We start from the raw sequence: 17,394 nt of genomic DNA on the forward strand, positions 1-17,394 counted from the left end.
GATCTTAAAATGATATTAGAATAACCAAAGAATGTTCCAAGATTAACCGAAAAGAATAATCCTATGTAAAGATTTGATACGCTAAATATTAATCTTAGATCAATCCCAAGATTAATCCATAAGTATATTCTGAGAATGTTCTAAGATCATTCTTTAAAGCTTTTTGAAACAAAGCCCGGCAGAATAATCCTGGAACATTCTAAGGTTATTCTCTTAAATTAATCTACAGATTAATCCAGTATCACGAAAAACCGTATCATAAGTTCATATATAATTAATTTTTTAGATTAATCCTGGGCGAAGTCGGTTTATTCTTAGAACATTCTCAGGCGATATTTTTTTATGCGGGTAATTCAATATTTCTTGAAAAAATAGTTCTTTTAAGAGTTCATTGAATGCACTTAAGTTTTCGTTGAGACAAAAATTTGGTGGGAGATCATTCCACATGCGGTAATTTAATTTAATAATTTAATAAAGATTTATTAGTGCATAGAGATATTGCTGCAAGTATAATTTCGCACTTTCGCAGTTTCATATTGTTTAAAAAATTAAATCAATGCCACATAATGACTCTTAATTAACTCCTAATAAATGCACAAGTAGCTCGAAGATTATTCTCTATGTTTTGGAATAAAACCCATGAATCATTCAAAAATTGTTTTAAATTTTATTGAATAACGCTTTCATTATATTCCTTACCGCCAGTAAAGTAAAGAAACTAAAGGTTTGTAAGCAACTTTAACATAAAAACCGATACACTATGCATATTTAATACTTATTTTATCAAATGAAAAAATAATGTCTAAATAAAATACAATGTTCTTTAAAACTCTTATATTCTTGCAATGAAGTTAAAAATGTTGGTATGCAAAATTTAAAATCATTAAAATTAAGTGATATTTTAAAAATATGCCACCATTTCAGAAAACACGATGAAAACAAAGATATTCGCTAATCTGGAAATTGCAAACTTAAATTAAAATTGAAGCAACAAAAAGCAAATTGGTCCGAATTCTGAGCAAGAAAAAGTGAATTTAACTCATTCGCATTTATTTGCTGGGTGACGCTTCTTCGAGTTCATCAAACCTTTCAAGTAAATGAGATGGAAAAGATTCGTCAATGTAGTCACGAGCAGATTTGCCCTCAATGTCTCTTATGTTCAAATCCACATTTTTTGACAAAAGTATTTCAAAAAATTTCTTGTCCCAGCATCTCTCCTTGCAAGCCAGAATCAACGGGGTTTCGTTCAAAGCATTTGTCACGTTGAAATCAACGTCGCCTTGCTCCACAAGCCAAACAAGAAACTCATCATCCCTGTCGTCCTCGTCTAATTTGATTGCGAGATGCAGAGAGGTATCTCCATTGTTCAAACGCTGCTTAACCAAATCGCCATTCAACTCATGAATGAATAAAGCCATCTGAAAGTTTGTTATCGCATGGTGAAATGCGTTCATCCCGTCGTTGTCTGTAAAAGACAAGTCTGCGCCTCTTTTGCACAACTCTTGCACCAAATCATGATATGAATTAACGGCGTAGTGCAGGGCTGTTCTTCCGTTTTTATCTTTCACATGTATATCGACGCGTTTATCAAGCAATATTTTAGAAACATTCCACCTTCTATTCATGCAAGCCAGCATTAGCGGTGTCTCACCCTCGCTGTTTGTTACATTCAAGTCAATTTCGCATTGCTCAACGAGCCAACGAATTATGTCAGTGTCAATGTCCCACGTTTTTAATGCAAAATGGAGGGCTGTGTCTCCGTTTTGCAAACGCTGTCCCAACAACTCATTGTTTTTCTCGTGAAGAAATAATACTACCTCAAAGTTTTCGAGTGCGTGGTGCAATGCGTTCATTCCCTGATTGTCTGTTAGAGTCAAATCCACACCTTTCTCGTGCAAAAGCTTCACTAAAGACAAGTTTCCTTTTTCTGCGGCGTGGTGCAAGGCATTCATTCCCTTGTTGTCTCTTAGTGTCAAATCCACACCTTTCTCGTGCAAAAGCTTCAGTAAATACAAGTTTACATATTCTGCGGCGTAGTGCATTGCAGTTTTTCCATTCGCGTCCGAGACATTGACCTCAACATTTCTGCTCAGCAGCAATTCGGCGGCCCTGCACCACCCATTTCTGCAAGCCAGTAAGAGTGGTGTTTCGCCAGAATCATTTTTTGCGTTTAAAACGTCGTCGTCTACTTGTCCAATAATCCACAGAGCGATCTCTTCCGTTACACCACCATTCCTTTTCAATGCCAGATGTAGAGTTGTGTCTCCATATTTTGTACGCTGCTTCACAAGATCTCCGTTCTTCTCATTGAGGAATCGTAACATTCTTTCATTTTCGATAGCGTAGTGGATTGCATTCTTTCCTTTCATATCCATTTGAGTTAAATCTGCGTTGTTTTTTAGCAACCATTCCACCAAATCAACATTTCCTGACTCAGCAGCAAGGTGCAGTGGTGTCCTTCCTACCTTGTCCGCGTGAGTTAAATCAGCGTTATTTTCAAGCAACAATTTAACCAAATCAACATTTCCTGATTCAGCAGCAAGTTGCAGTGCTGTCCTTCCTTCATTATCACATCTGTTTAATCTCTCTTTCAGTTTAGATCCAACACAACCCTCGCCAAGATCTTGATTTTGGACTTCCTCGGTCGCGCAGACTAAAAACTTTTTCACAAATTGCAAATGTCCGTTTTCAGCAGCAATATGCAACGCAGTCATCCCTTTTTCATCAACCACATTGAAGTCTCCACCCAGTTCTATCCAAGTTTGCAGAGCATCCAAATCACCCCTTTCAGCGGCAAAATGAAGGCATGTTCGCCCCCGTTTGGTTTTTACTTCCAGGTCGATATCTTTTTCCATCAAATAGTCAACGGAATCCTTTGCTTCGTTAACTGCAATACGCAACGCAGTGCAGCCATTGTTGTCCTTTGCTTTTACGTCAACTCCAATCTCTTCGACCAGAAAACGTGTTACTTTAACCGAGCAATAGCTGAATTTCAGATGAATGTGCAGCCCTGTTTGACCTCTTCCAGTTTTCTCTTTGGCCAGCTGACTATCAGTGCTGTGCAACTTTTGAATAATTTGTACTGTAATGTCATGTATCTCATTCATTTCATCATCATCATCAAAGTAACGCACACTGCTGCAAGCAAAATGAAAAGCATTCCATCCATTTTCGTCTACAGCTTGAATATTAGCGCCAGCATTGACCAACTCTTGGACACGTTCAAGATATCCACGTTCCGCAGCGCAATGAAGAGCAGTTTTTCCTCTCTCGTCTGTCATGTTAATGTCACTCTTCTGCAGAAGTAAGAAATAGTCCATGCATATATTGTCGTCTTCGACATCCGAGGACCCATCGCTTGTGTCCTCGTCATCCGAGGACCCATCGCTTGTGTCCTCGTCATCCGAGGACCCATCGCTTGTGTCCTCGTCATTCCTGGACCAATCTCTTGGATCTCCACTTCGTCGTAAGGTGTTCACGTCAACCCCTCCTTCGTCAATAAGCCATTGACACATTTCATAATTTCCATTTTTAGCCGAAAATTGTAGAAGACTTTCATCATCACCATTTTCCACGTTTTTCAAACCTGGACTCTTTTCTATAAGAAATTTTGCTATTTCTATGAACCCCTCTTGAATAGCTAAATGTAAAACATTCAACTCTGATTCTACTTCATTGATTTCGAAAGTTTCTTTGTTGCGTTGCAGTCCACTGATGTTTTCCTCCACTAACAATTTGACCAGGTCTAGATCATTTTCTTCTACAGCCATCATCAAAGGGTCCCAACTTTCACCATCTTCATCTATGGCCAATTTCGCGCCATGCTTAAGCAAAACTTCTACGCATTTTATATCTCCATTCCAAATAGCCAAATATAGGGCGCTACCTTCATCACCTTGAAAATCTTTGTCGACACCATTTTGCAGCAGCAGATGAAGAATTTCGCAGTGATTCTTTCTTGCTGCCAACACTCCGGCTGCTATTATAGATCTTCTAGAGTGGATCATCTCTGGCAATCTTGGAAATTTTGTTTCCAGTTTTTCAAAGAAGAGACATGCGTTTGATTCAGCTACTAAATTCAACAGATGAGGTAAAATTATTAGCAACTCATCATCACTGTTGATTAAGTCCGTGTCGAGTAGCATGATTGCAATTTCTTCCGCACCTTTGATTGCTTTGAACAAAAGAGTTCTATCCTTTGCAACAGTAATACGGTCTCCCACTTGGTTCTCACTGAAGGTGATAATTGGGTAAACCATTTTGAAAATATTTATGCAGCCATCGGAAGCAATCAAACCCAAAAAATTATCTGGATCCAACTTCATGACTCTTAGAATTGATGCTCTGCGCTTTTCGATTTTTTCCGCGTCATTCAAAACTGTGGAATAGAAAAGATCGACAAACTTTCTGCACCACGAAAACGATTCCCCTAAAAATAAATCTGCAATATTTTCAGTGCTGCTTTGGATGTCGCAATCGCCACTATTCTCGATTTCACGTAGGAAATGTTGGGCTGCGAGAAATTCGGCGAAAGTCTGATGAATGAAAAAACCATGGTTGTTTTGAAACGAGGCAATGCCATAGTAATTGTTTTTTTCTAGGTCGTCTTTCACGTAATCAGGAAGTTCAACTCCTCTGAAGTGGTTGCTTGCCAACTTTTGAAGATCTAATATAGCAATGGCTAATATTTCTCCAAAATCGGCTTCTTTGTTCTTGTCAACTGCTTTCCTGATCAGAGTGTCTTTCACTTTGTGCCGTACAACCTTGTCGTAGATTTGGTACAAGTTTCCTTTGGCCCCGTACTTGGCAACCAAAGAAAGGTGCAAAGGATTTCTCAAGATGTCCTTTGATGTCATTTTTTTTAAGAAATCTTCCCAATCGTCTCGACTCTTGCCCGTCTCCAGCTGAAACAACTCCATTTGCTGCTTTTTTTTCAAGGGATCAATCTTTACTATAACAGCTTTTGATATCCTATTTTTGATTGCTTCTGCTGCGTTAGGTCTCGTTCCGATCCATACGGATATCTGTTTCTTTTCTAGAGCTTCGATCACTTTCAGTGTTTTTTCTTGGTTATCAGGACGGATGATTTCATCGAACCCATCAAGTATCACAACACATTGCTTGTGTTCTATGCTTTTTATGATTTCCTCTTTCGAATTCTGAGTGGCTTTCACGAGAAATTCAATCTCAGTCACATTCCTGTCTAGAGAACTGAACGGAACTCTCGGGAGAGAAACGCGTAAAATTTGGAATTGTGGATTTAGTTTCCCGAGTTGAAAAGCCATTTCCCTGAGAACTGTCGTCTTTCCTGTTCCTGCGACTGAACTCAAGAGCCAAATTTGTTTTTCTTTTGCTGATTTGTTCACCAAGCTGTCGAAACTGACGTCATATTCTTTGTTTTTTTGAGAATTTGTCACTGAAAAGCTAAGTTGAACAAAAGAACTGGGCCAGTCAGGAAAATTGAGAGGATACTGGAGCGTCGAGTTAAGAAAATCCCGATTTTCCTTTGATTCGGAAATAAGCAGATTTCCGAGATGTTCTTGCAGACTCTTCTCCGTTTTCACCTTTTGCCCATTGAAGATTTCGATCAGCTTTTGAAGATCATCTATATAGACGAAAAAATTTTAAAAATGAATAATTTTGAGAAAGTAAATAATACCCTTGTTGTGCAAAACTAGGACTAACCATCCACTGTGGTTTGTTGCTGATATTCTCATGTAAGGCTGTATAAATCCGGACTATATAGTAGAAGAAGACGGTGTGAGATATACTTTTTATAATAAATTTTTTAATTTGGTTAGACATTTTGGAAGTATTTAGAAATTAATAAAATACAAAGTTAATTACCGCGTCAGCAGAAGAACTCGTTTCCTGGTTCAAAAGGAATAATATTTTGGGTTTTCCAATCCATTGGTCGTTTTTTGGCCCGATAAACTCGCGCAGTATTTCAGATACCGCAGTTTCTCGACCGTCCACTTGTACGCAAACCTCATTCGTTTCCAAGTTTTTAGTCACAAGGCCAAAAAATATCAGAAAAATGCAGCCAATGTCGAAGTCTCGCCACGAGGCTGAAATATGCATTGCATGATTACAAAGCATTCAAATAAAATTAGGTCGTACAACCTTCATTAATGGACGTCCATGCTTTTCCACTCAGCTTCAGTTTAATGGTCTCGAAATCTAGGTTTTGGGACAGCGCGGTTTGCACTTCATTCAACTGCTTGTTTCCCTCTGTGACAGCGGAAAAGAGAAGCGCAAGGCGGCGTCGCATATTTTCCCCTGTGCTTGATTTCCAAGAGTAAAACTCGCGTTTGATGCTCATTGCGTCAGATTTCGAGGAATCCCGAGGACTCCTGAAATATAAAATTTTATCATAACATATTTGTCAACACCTATGTGGATACTCTATGTAAATTTTTAAATTCAAGGGAAATCCTGATGAAAACTCACTTTGAGAATACAAAACTTCTGTCCTGGGAAAACATCTTCACCTCTGGAGTCTGTCCAGCGGTCCCTTTGACCGAATCTTTGTGAATTTCATTTTGAATATATGTCAGGACATTTATGAGACTCTCGTCCTTCTCAAGAGAATTTAGAACCTTGCAAGTAAGGTGGATGAAAGTTGTTCCTGTTGCCGGGTCTCGATTGGCCAAGGTCGCTGCGAAAATAAATGCAAAAATTAGAGATTTCAATTTGTATTGACATCAAGAGTCTCACTTTCGACCGTTGAGAAGAACACAACCGTGTTTCTCGTCAGAGGGCTGTAGGTGATTCGACAAGAGTTTGCGTTATTGAAATTATCAACTATTGCGGGAAAAATTGTGTCCTTCAGCTCCCCTCTACATGACTATGGATTAATTATTTTAATACACCATCTTCGTTATATTAGCAGAGACTCACTCCGAAGTTTATTAATTTAAGACATTCGTCAAACCCAGTCAGATTTTTCAGAGACTCGAACACGTCTGTTGTTGTGAAGGAAACAAATAACTCGCTCAGGTGTAGATGGCCGTCACGCCGCTCATCCACTATCTTGCGAACATCGTCCTTGACGTAATCTGTCAATATTAATCCATCTCTGTCACCGTGAGACAGAATGTAAAGCACAAACACTGATGGAACGTCTGTGTAGAATGAATGCTATCATAAAATAAAATTTATCAAATAAATTCATCGTTTTTACCTGAACAGCCAAATTCCTGTAACAGTTTTTCTCGATCGGAGAGAAATTGGAGCAACTTCCCTTTTTCCGGCGACAAAATACTGCGGAAGTTGCAGTTCCGGTTCTTTCCAAAGGTTTCATCCAGATTCTTTACATCCGTGTCATCACCGTCCCGGATAAGGTCTTTTTTTATCTCCAGCTAGCAAATTATTACGTTTTTTATAATGTGTTATAGGACATTTCACTGATGTTTGTGAAAAATTCAAGGATTCAAGCGGTATCTTTCTGACGGCACAAGAAAATGTGACGCTTTTGAAACATTTAGTTTATTTTATATTGTATGAATGTTCCGAGAACATTAGTTGGCATTCTGATTCATAAATGACACACATGAGGAACATTTGCCATCTACCGGTTTCAATTGTCCAATTGGGTACTACGCGCCCTCAAGTGTTACTTGAAACGAACATAGATGTAACATTTTAACCTGACATTAAATGAACACAACAATATTTCTACAGAAAAGTAATAAACTTTCTTTTGATAACAAAATATTTTACCTGAGTTAATTCTTGTAGCTGAGTCTTGGCGTCCTTAAAGTCGTAGTGCACGACGAGCACACAAACACTGAGAATTGAGGTTTTAAATCAATTTTATCGGATATTTTTCACTGTTATTATTATACTTGTCTGCGTCTTGTGTAGTTTGGTCTTTCGACACGAAATACCCAAACCTGGCTCGCCCCGCAGACATTTTATCTTCTGAAATAGAAAGTGATCTGTGAAAACCTACTTATTACCTTCAAGGTCATTGAAAAGTTATTGATGTCCTGTTTCGGACTTCGGGGCCACAAAATTTGTATTTTAAGTGGGGTGGTGGAGGGCCCCAAGGTCTTTTGCAAATAAAACTGAATGTATCGGACATAGAGGTCTGCGCGAGCAACGCCGAGCCGCGTTTTGACAAGTTTTAACCATGTCAATTTGATCAGGAAATTTTGACATGGTTAAAACCTCTCATCGCAACACGTTTTAAACATGTCAAAGAACTTTGACTAGTTTTATCCTTGTCGTGACAAGGATAAACCTTGTCAAATGTCGTTGACATGCTTTATCCATGTCAAATTGAGATTATTTGGATACAGTGTAAACACTAAATTAACATTTTTTTTTTCTTAAACCAATTTAATGAGATTTAATGTCTGAACAAGAGCGACACGCGTTCATACTGGCTTATCGCACATTCAATAAAGCTAGGGATATATTTTTATCGCATTTCCTGACCATGCAAATCACTTGCTTACGAAAGAAATAATCAAAATTGTTTGGCTGACGTTTTCAACGATAAAAGGTCATATTTAATTATCATCCATGCATTTATTTAGTGAGAACAAGCGTGTGGGGGCGGCCGGTTGATCCTGAACGGAAAACAAGGAGATGGCGGCGTCGAAAATACCATAAAAAACGACCACGGGACCGATCTCAGGGTCTGCCATGAAAATGCTCTTCAGGGTAGGTTGGGTTGTAGAGCTCGGCGAGACCTCTTGGGTTGAAGTCGATAAATCCGTCGAATTTTAACAAAAATAACAAAATTCTCTCCTGAGCGCACTTTGAGTGTGCCAAAGGCCAAAAAATAATTTTTCTAAGGGCGGTAGTGGCCTAAAATTCTGTCGCCAGACTGGCGACGGGCATGCGTGTGCGGTGGAACAGCAATGATCGCGATCCGGGTCCATTCGCGGAAAAATTGGCGAATTTTTCAAATTTCTAATCTTATTCTTACTGGAGAAGGTGCAAAAAATATGTTTTTTAATGTTTAGATTCTATCTTTTCCTTGGATTTTGATCCAATCGGCTTGTCATTGGTCTCAAGTTGTTCCAAAAAAAATTCCCCACAGGTTTGGGGCAAAATGGTTTCTCACATTATTTCTCCAATGCGAGATTTGTGAAAAATTCGACTTTTCCTAAATTTTAAAAACATTCAGATTTTTCAAAAGTGCACTTGGCGAGACGCGCCCCACTGAGGAGCGTCGAACACAGTCTAAATCACCCGCCTCCGCCCCTTAGAGCCCTGGCTGGGCCCCGAAAATAAAAAAATTGAGTGTCACATAACGCGTTTTCTCGCACTAAAAATGAACAACTCGCCTCCTGTGAAAGGGCGGCGCGAGACGGTTGACGGCTGTGTGGCATTTAAAAAAAATACTTCCGTCGGATCCGCGATTGTCGCTCCGCATCCGCACACTCGCTTTTCTGCTCGCGTTTCGTCCTGCTAGCGATTTTAGATAACATAATACCGTAATTTACAAAGTGGAACAAGATGAGCGCTTTTATTTTCCAAAAATTCCGCCATACGCAGTGCTCGTCAGGTTAAAAAAATAATATTTTCACATACTGCGAAGGTACGCGAAAGGTCTTAATTCTTTATTGTTGACAATTACTTTGCACTGTCCAAGAAAAAAAAATAAGAGACGGCGGAAGAATTCGTGCTTAAAATCGAATTACTCTCATTATTCGTGAAAAATATGTGTGACTTTGGTGGGGAAGCTGCGACGCTGGTGCTGCCACGCGGCGGAAGAGTGGTCAACCTCCGAGGTGTGAATCGTGGCGCCTCCTTCTGGCAGTTGGCTCAAATGAATAGCTGCTTATCGGCTCCAAGCTCTTTCTGCGTGCACAAAACGAGGAAACTGCTTTCTTTCCAGCGCGCGGCAAAAGTTGTGAACTGGTTGGTCACGATTGTTTGAGTTTTCAACCGGAAGATGGCGCCACAAATTTCGAGTAGGCAATATAAGACACAGCCTGTAAAAGCTTGACTCTTTTACCACCATGTGGCAGCACGCGTGTCCCTTCCACACCGCTTTTCGAAAATAATTCATAGCCGGATATTGGAGCGTTGATAAAGTGCCGCTGAAAGGAAATAATTTAATCTCAGCCGCAGAAACATGCGAATGAAAAAAATGCTGAGAAAACTGGAAAGGAAATAAACTGCAGATAATTCTTAAGCAATCCAACGACGGACGCAACTGATTTTTAATTATTCTCATTATCTTAGAAATTAGAGAAACCAATAATAAAATAGATAAGCATTGACAAGCGCTTTGAAATTGCGCGCCGAATCGGGTGCACGTTCCAACATGACCCGGCAGCGCGGGGGCGGGCGAAGCCGCGGTGCCGAAAAACAGCTTAATCCCGCTCGAAGACCGATCTCAGGGTGGAGTGGGTGGCGGGGCTCGGCGAGGGAGTGTCGCGTGACCTATTATCCCTCTACCCGTCGAATTATTAGACAACAAAAACCGATTGTCCCCGTCTGCCGATAGGTAAATGGCTTGAAAATAAAAAAATATCGATCAAAAATGCCGATCTGCGTAAACTAGAAGAGTCGTTCGGGCGCCGCGCGGCGCCGCACAGCGCTTTGCCATACAGCGCCCGTGTGCTGTTTGCACTTTGAGGTCTCCGAGCGAGTGCAAAATCGCATTGAGGAACTTCAAAAAAGCCAAATATGAGCGTCAGCACAGCCGAATATAAGCTACTTCACCGCTTTAAAGGTCGATTGACCTGAGGAAGGTCGTTGACAGCCGAGGGTGAAATATATACCGTCTCCAAGTATGTGCAAATAAGCTCGAAACTGCAGAAAAATAATTAAAATTCGGCCTAGAAAAGGGTCTCAGGTCAGGGTACCCTGAAAAAGGTTTGTCGGGTGTGTCAGGTGAAAGCCCTTCCCAAGAAGAGGGGTCGTGATTGACGATCCGACGAACGCACGAATTTGAAACAAAAAATCAACAAAAAGTGTGTGCGAGCCGGCCGAAAGCACGCTGCACATTTCCGCGAGAGCGAAATCCGCGCAAGTTGAGCACTAATAATCACGGAGAAACCAAAAAGAAGCGAGTAATAACAGTCGTCAAGTAGCGCGACCTGAGGAGGGTCGGTGACGAGCGAGGTTGAAAAATCACGACACCAAAACGCGGAAAAAGCATTAAAATTCGGCCTGGGCAAGGTCAGGTCGCGGTTCCCTGAGAAAGTCGTTTGGGCATGCCAGGTCGAAGCCTCTATCCGAGACCTGTCAAATGAGGGGTCGTGGTCGACTCTCCGACTAACGGTCGAATTTTAACAAAATTAAAATTACTTTCGTCAACGCCGGCCAACAGGAAATTTGACACACGCGTGTGCTAAACCCAAAAACCCGCATAAAATCAATTTTAGTAAAGCCAAAATGCTGTAAATCGAGATTTGGGCTTCTTTCCACTTGCTCGTGCTGATCCGATCGCCGAAATCAAAAGAAATTGCCCAGGGGCTCCGCCGGTGTGCCTACGCGCGCGTTTGCGACGGCTCTCATTGCCGGCAGTGCAAAATCCGAATTTGTAAAACTGCGCTGTAATTCGCCTATGGGCCCGAAATTTTACAAAATCGGTTTGCAGTTACTGTTCATCGATTGAAAGAGTTAAGTGTGGTAATCATAGCCGAAATAATTTTTTACTAATTAAAATCATAATTTTCATTTGCCAAATAATCTTTTTGGGAAAGGAAGTAAATTAATTTCGCGCCACGCGCCAAATCAATGGCATCCCAGGATTTTGATTCGATCGGGTCGAATTCGGTCTTAAAACACTTCCAGATGTTTTAATTGTTGCCGCGCGCCAATAACGGAAGTATTATCAGGGAGCGTTGATTTTTTCAGTTTTCACCCTTCGACCCTGAAATGCTCAGGTGCTAATTACGCGAAAATCAAAATCGGGAATGCAGTTGCAGTGCGTTCTACCCTCCTTCGCTTGAGAAAAAGCGGCGCGTTGGTGGCCGCGAACAGAGTCCCCGTGAAAAAAATAATTATAACTGTCCAAACCACGTTTTTTATTTATTTTAAAAATTCGAAATCTCGGTTCCTATGGGACGCACGTTCAAAAATTGAAGTTGGCAAAACTCGCCGTAGAATTTCACGTGTTATAGGCACATTCGCCACCCCATTCCCCCCCGGCAGCCCCAAACCACCGAAAAATGCACGCAAAAAGGCCAAACATTTTTTATTAACTTAACAAATTTACAAAAGCAACGGCTGCAACTCCAATACTGGATTGTGTTTATTTGCGTCAGAGGTTTGATAAAAAACCACAGAAATAATCGAAAAGTCAATCGCTCGCTCGACTCGATTGGAAATAACTCGCAATCTGGCAAACGAAGGAAATTGCGGTCTGATCGCGAGCCTTTGACGCAGGCTGGCCGACTCAAATTCGCTTTTCAAGCCACCGAGCCGCACCTTAAGGAACAACGCGAACAGAAATTCAGAAAAAGAAATAAGGCAATACCTTTTTTGAGTAAAAAACCCACAACGCTAACAAAAAATCGATAAAACTGATGCGTCCTATTGAATTTTCACTTTTTAATTTATGGTCTTTGAGCACAGGTGGCAATTCGTTCCAGGGTTTCACGACCCTGAATGAAAACGCTGCGGGTCGCGGGCGGCTGGGAGAGGTGCAAACCCCTGAGATCGCAACCCTGGATGATTCTCGCGTCAGTTACTCCCCTTTCACAATTTTTTAATAATTATTCAGGTCTTTTTAATTCCTTTTTTTATTGAGAATGAATGTTTCGCTGGCGGACCGGCGGCGGGTTGCTTCCGGCCGTCGATAAAAAGTTCACTCTCTGCCTTTTTCGTTCTCTCTCCGCAGCCTCTCGATCCTTTGTTTTGTTGGCGGGTGCCGGGCTTGGACACCCCTCTGGACGCGGGGTGTGCACCCTCTCCATAATTACGCTTTGCTCTTTCACTTATTTATATTTTCCTGGAGGTGCGGAGGTGTCCCTGACCGCCCTTTTTGGCTTTCAGAGAGTGAAAATTGCCAAAAACTTTCCTTTTCCTCTATTTCGCCCACAAACAGACGTACATCCAACTACAATAATTCTATTTTCCAGCATAAAGGGTTTCTCTTTATTAAAAAAATATTTTTTGCCTCTGCAAGTATATGCGTCATAAATTCGCTAGCACAGATAAAGAAACTGCGTTTTACTTTGAAACCGGAAATTTTTCGCTTGATAAATGCGCTAGAGTTGTGTCAATCGAAAATAGCATGGAAAAACGCTTTTTTTCCACCCCAGAGGCAATATATGGGGATTTTGATTCGCCTTTAAGAGGTGTCAGCCACGAGATTTTTAAGTCGGGACCGGTTTAGGCTCGGTGGCGGCTGGCGCGGCTTTGATAGTGCTTTTAAAGACATTTTTCTCCTGCAATTTTTATTTTTTGATTCTTTTTCAACGGTGGCTGGCCGCTGCCCACCTAACAAAATATTTTCCGACAGGCTGAGACCTCTATATTAATATTAGCAATGGCCAATGCCGTACTAATTTAACGTTTTTAATTTTTATTTCCAAAAGAAAGGATTTATTTGGCATTTTAAATTCTCTTAGCATTGGGACAGCCTTTTTTCGTTTATTCGCAGCTGATTTTGAGTCGATTATTGCTGCACGGCAAATAAAAATGACGTCACTCTCCCACTCACGTGAAAACCCCCACTACTTTTACGTGAATCCGCGGCTGCTCATTGGAGATCGCTGATTGGCCCCAATTTCCCATTTGATTTAACCCGTAGATTCGTGAGGCGCATGCGTCCGTGTGCTTCTTGCGCTCCAAAAGCGAGCAGGCAGAAAGGGAAATTTAACCAGGAAAATTGGAATTTAGGATTATTCCCTTCCTGCCTTCCATTTAATGACCTCAAGTGACCCTTGACCCACTTAGATGCACTGATGGCCAATTCTCTGCCCTCTCCAATATATAAAGTGGCGCTGAAAGGAAATCATTTGATCTCAGCTGCAGAAAAATGCGAGTGAAATTAATGCTGAGAAAACTGGAAAGGAAATAAACTGCAGATAATTCTTAAGCAATCCAACGATGGACGCAACTGATTTTTAATTATTCTCATTATCTTAGAAATTAGAGAAACCAATAATAAAATAGATAGCATCGACGAGCGCTTTGCTCTTGCGCGCCGAATCGGGTGCACGTTCCAACATGACACGGCAGCGCGGGGGCCGGGCGGAGCCGTGGCGCCGAAAAAACGGCCCAATCCCACTCGGGGACCGATCGCCAGGGTGGGGCTCGGCGAGGGAGGGTCGCGTCACCTTTCATCCCTCTACCCGTCAAATTATCAGTAAATAAAAACCGATTGTCCCCGTTTGCCGATGGGTAAAATGGATAATAATTATTGTTATTTTATTGACGCGCTACATTTGACGAATATACTGGAAAAATATGTTTCAGTCTAATTCTCTATTACGGAGACTTGAATAAACCTTAAGGAATTCGGTTTTTTGATTCCCCGCTGGACGACACACCCCCACCCCAATTTCAAGATATATCCGTCGATGGGCCGCGCGGGTGGCTGCGGATGAGCAGAGGAGCGAGAGCGAGATCAACACGCGCACGAAAAGTCTCTCAAATCTCAATGCCGCTCGGTAAATCGCAGCAGTTCTGCAGGCGACAAACAAGATTTTTTTCAACGCAAACTCTGAGGCTAGAAATTAATTCTGCTGAGATAAATGAAAAATAAAATATGAATTTCAAAAAAAGACGTCGGTGCGGGGATTAAAAAAATGGCCACGATTGGGCCCAAGCTCCCCTGCGGTCGCTTGGGCCCCATACAATCCGTGTTATTGGGACCCCACGGGATTTGCTGAGCAAAGGTTTGGGGAAAAAATAAAAATTAAAAGACGAAAAAATTTTACTTTACAATTAATCTATTTAAATGGGGATGTTATTACATCTGCCTGTTATTTAATTTAACCTCGCGTTGATATCAAAACACGTTGACGCAGTAATTATAATTTTACTTTGCAAGCGACGAATATAGTAAATTGCAAAGTTACCCTGAAAACAATTGCCCTACCTTATTGTTGATCTGCCATCTAGTCGGACAACTCAGGAAAATGTTCAGGGCAGCTTCCCTCCCAATTTTCAGTGAAAGAAACTGGCCGGTCGCCGCGCGGAGAAGCAAACTCGCGACTCGCGGCAGCGATCTGTGAAGTGTCGTGCGTGCGGAGCGGCTGCTTGCCGAATCGCCTCCCGCGAGAGTAAGACTTTTCGCTAGACTTTTTATTTTTAAAAAAGCGATGTACGTGTTTTCGCTGTCGTCACTGTCAGTTCCTCGATCGCCCGCGCAGAGGCAGCAGCAGGCAGGCTCGTGTTTCATCCAGCGAACAAGACTTTTATCACCGTGCGCCTATAACATTTCATGAACATTTTGATTTTTTCATACGCCACAAACTTAAATTAAATTATTTTAAAATTCAACGTTTCCATTTGAATACGCTTGGTCCGTTGAATTAAAAAGCTACTGTGGGGAAATCACGTTGGTTGAAAGAAAATGTGATTCAATAATTTCCCGATCCCGACACAGGTAAAATGGCAGGATATTCGACTTTTGCGGTCCCAAATTTCTTCTGACTTTAATCTACACGACCTGCTGCTGGATGGAACGCCCGGCGGATATTATGCCTACGTCGCGCCTGGAAAAACAGAAAAGCGAAACAGTCCGGCACCGGATCTCAGGTAACGCGACCTGACGAAGGTCGGTGGCTGGCGAGGGTGAAAAATCATGTGCTTGAAATCGCTGAAACAACTTTAAAAATCTGCGTCACGGTGTTAAAATATTTTTAATTTTCAATCTTTGGAAATTTAGCTGAAAGAAATTGGTATAGTAATGCGAAAAATTGTTCGATTTGGAAAAACAGAACACGGGTAGATAAACCCAACCGAGGGGCGTCGACTGGTGCAAAAATAAGCGCAATCCGGCCCACGCAGCCCCGAAAACAAAAGTTTGAAATGTCACAAAACGTGTTTTTTTATAATTATAAATTAAATAACTTGGTTGCTATGGGCCGTATATTGGAAAATTAAATTCCTTCAGATTTTCCATGAAATTTTGCATATTTTAGGCTTCGTTGCCACCCCTCCCTGCCCGCCCTAGCCCCTCTGCCTGCCCGTCGATTAATTGTAGTCAGAGACACGACGCCGAGGCCTCGCTTCATGATCGAATTGAAAATATTCAGGTCAGCGAATTCAGCCTCAAAGATGGAGGAAATAATTACGGCTTGCGTCTGAAGGTTCGGACCATTTGCGTGAATTGTTTTAGGACAATTTGCCAATTTTATAAAAAAAAATAGCAGCGATCGAAGAAGAGCAACAGGTTTGGTTTTTTGGTCGCAATATTCCTCGAGAGATTAATCCAGGCTGCAACCCTGATGGCGTACAGGACTATAGCTCCTCACTGTCTACGTCCTTGCTTAATTTTTTATTAATTTATGGGCAAAAATCTAATCATTCACGAGCTGGAATAAAAAAACACACCTGGAGATCAGGAAAGTCAAAAACAGCATTGCTGACTCATCTCGCTCGACCGCAGGGTGAGGAAAAGCTTTATTTACCTCTTCACTTGCCTCCCCAAAAGCGTTCAAGCTTGCTAGTTTTTTTATATAAACGCTTGATATTATTTGCTCTGTCGTGTTCAAGAATTCGCACAAGCAACAGTAGGCATTTCGCTGTAATGATGATTGGAGATTGGAGAATAGTATGCAACAGCGCTGGACGATGGAGTAACGCAGGTTGCGCTCATATTTATGCAGGTAGGATGAACAAAATGATCGTCACCTTGTAAAGCTTCTCGATGGAACAAGAATTAGCAAAGGACCTGTTTTTTTTTCTAAAAAGGTTTGAGCGCCTTTCGCCCTGCGGGTGCCTGCCCGTCGAGACAATCGCGCTACAGGGATTGTGCTTTGCTTCTTAATTTGCCCCTTTTATGGCGTTAAATAAATGTAGAACAAACACGAAAATTCCCGATTGGATGTTCACAATCTCGAAAAAGCTTGCAAAAATGCAAAAATCGCGAAAATTGACTTTGGGACTGATCTCGTGAGTTGGAAATTGATTTTTCTAATTGATTGTAAATTGTCTTTGTAGTTCTACTTACCAAAAGTTGCATGCTAGTCTTCGAACAAGGATGCTGACGAGGAGAGGGATGTGCAGGTCAATCATCTCCTGGACCAGATCCTCAACGCCCTTGTGCCAGGGTACAACCAAAAGGAGGCGTCGCTCAAGCCAAGCAGAGTACAAAAGTAGGAAGCATCTCGTTTCTTTTGTAGTCTAATAGTTTTTTTCATCTGTGAAATTCACATTAGCCAAATAACATGGTTGCCAATTTCTGCAACGCAGCTAAGACGAAAAATATGATTCGTGCACCTCCGATCCTTAACTTACAGCTCGCAG

The 17,394-nt window shown here is 41.4% G+C and overlaps 1 protein-coding gene across 1 annotated transcript; it reads right to left on the reverse strand.

Moving 5' to 3' along the window:
- Positions 1 to 355: 355 nt before the first annotated feature.
- Positions 356 to 15,232, reverse strand: LOC135935876 (uncharacterized). The gene is made up of 11 exons (XM_065478460.1): positions 15,020 to 15,232; positions 7,848 to 7,923; positions 7,723 to 7,789; positions 7,184 to 7,361; positions 6,901 to 7,124; positions 6,718 to 6,847; positions 6,451 to 6,658; positions 6,121 to 6,353; positions 5,848 to 6,068; positions 5,660 to 5,738; positions 356 to 5,605 (listed from the first exon to the last, which is right to left on the reverse strand). Exons 2-11 carry the CDS (start codon positions 7,913 to 7,915, stop codon positions 1,050 to 1,052), a joined length of 5,964 nt encoding a protein of 1,987 aa, XP_065334532.1. The 5' UTR covers positions 7,916 to 7,923; positions 15,020 to 15,232; the 3' UTR covers positions 356 to 1,049.
- Between the last annotated feature and the right edge of the window lie 2,162 nt (positions 15,233 to 17,394).

Source organism: Cloeon dipterum, chromosome 2, assembly GCF_949628265.1.
Source record: "Cloeon dipterum chromosome 2, ieCloDipt1.1, whole genome shotgun sequence".
In the NCBI taxonomy this organism is placed as follows: domain Eukaryota; kingdom Metazoa; phylum Arthropoda; class Insecta; order Ephemeroptera; family Baetidae; genus Cloeon; species Cloeon dipterum.

Bases quoted from the DNA above. Each gene is read 5' to 3' on its own strand.
- LOC135935876 (XM_065478460.1), bottom strand. From the start codon at position 7,915: ATGTCTGCGGGGCGAGCCAGGTTTGGGTATTTCGTGTCGAAAGACCAA. The intron at 6,354-6,450 runs GTGAGTTTTCAT...TTTATATTTCAG, and splicing joins AGAAGTTTTGTATTCTCAAA to GAGTCCTCGGGATTCCTCGA. The intron at 6,069-6,120 runs GTACGACCTAAT...TGCATATTTCAG, and splicing joins GACGTCCATTAATGAAGGTT to CCTCGTGGCGAGACTTCGAC.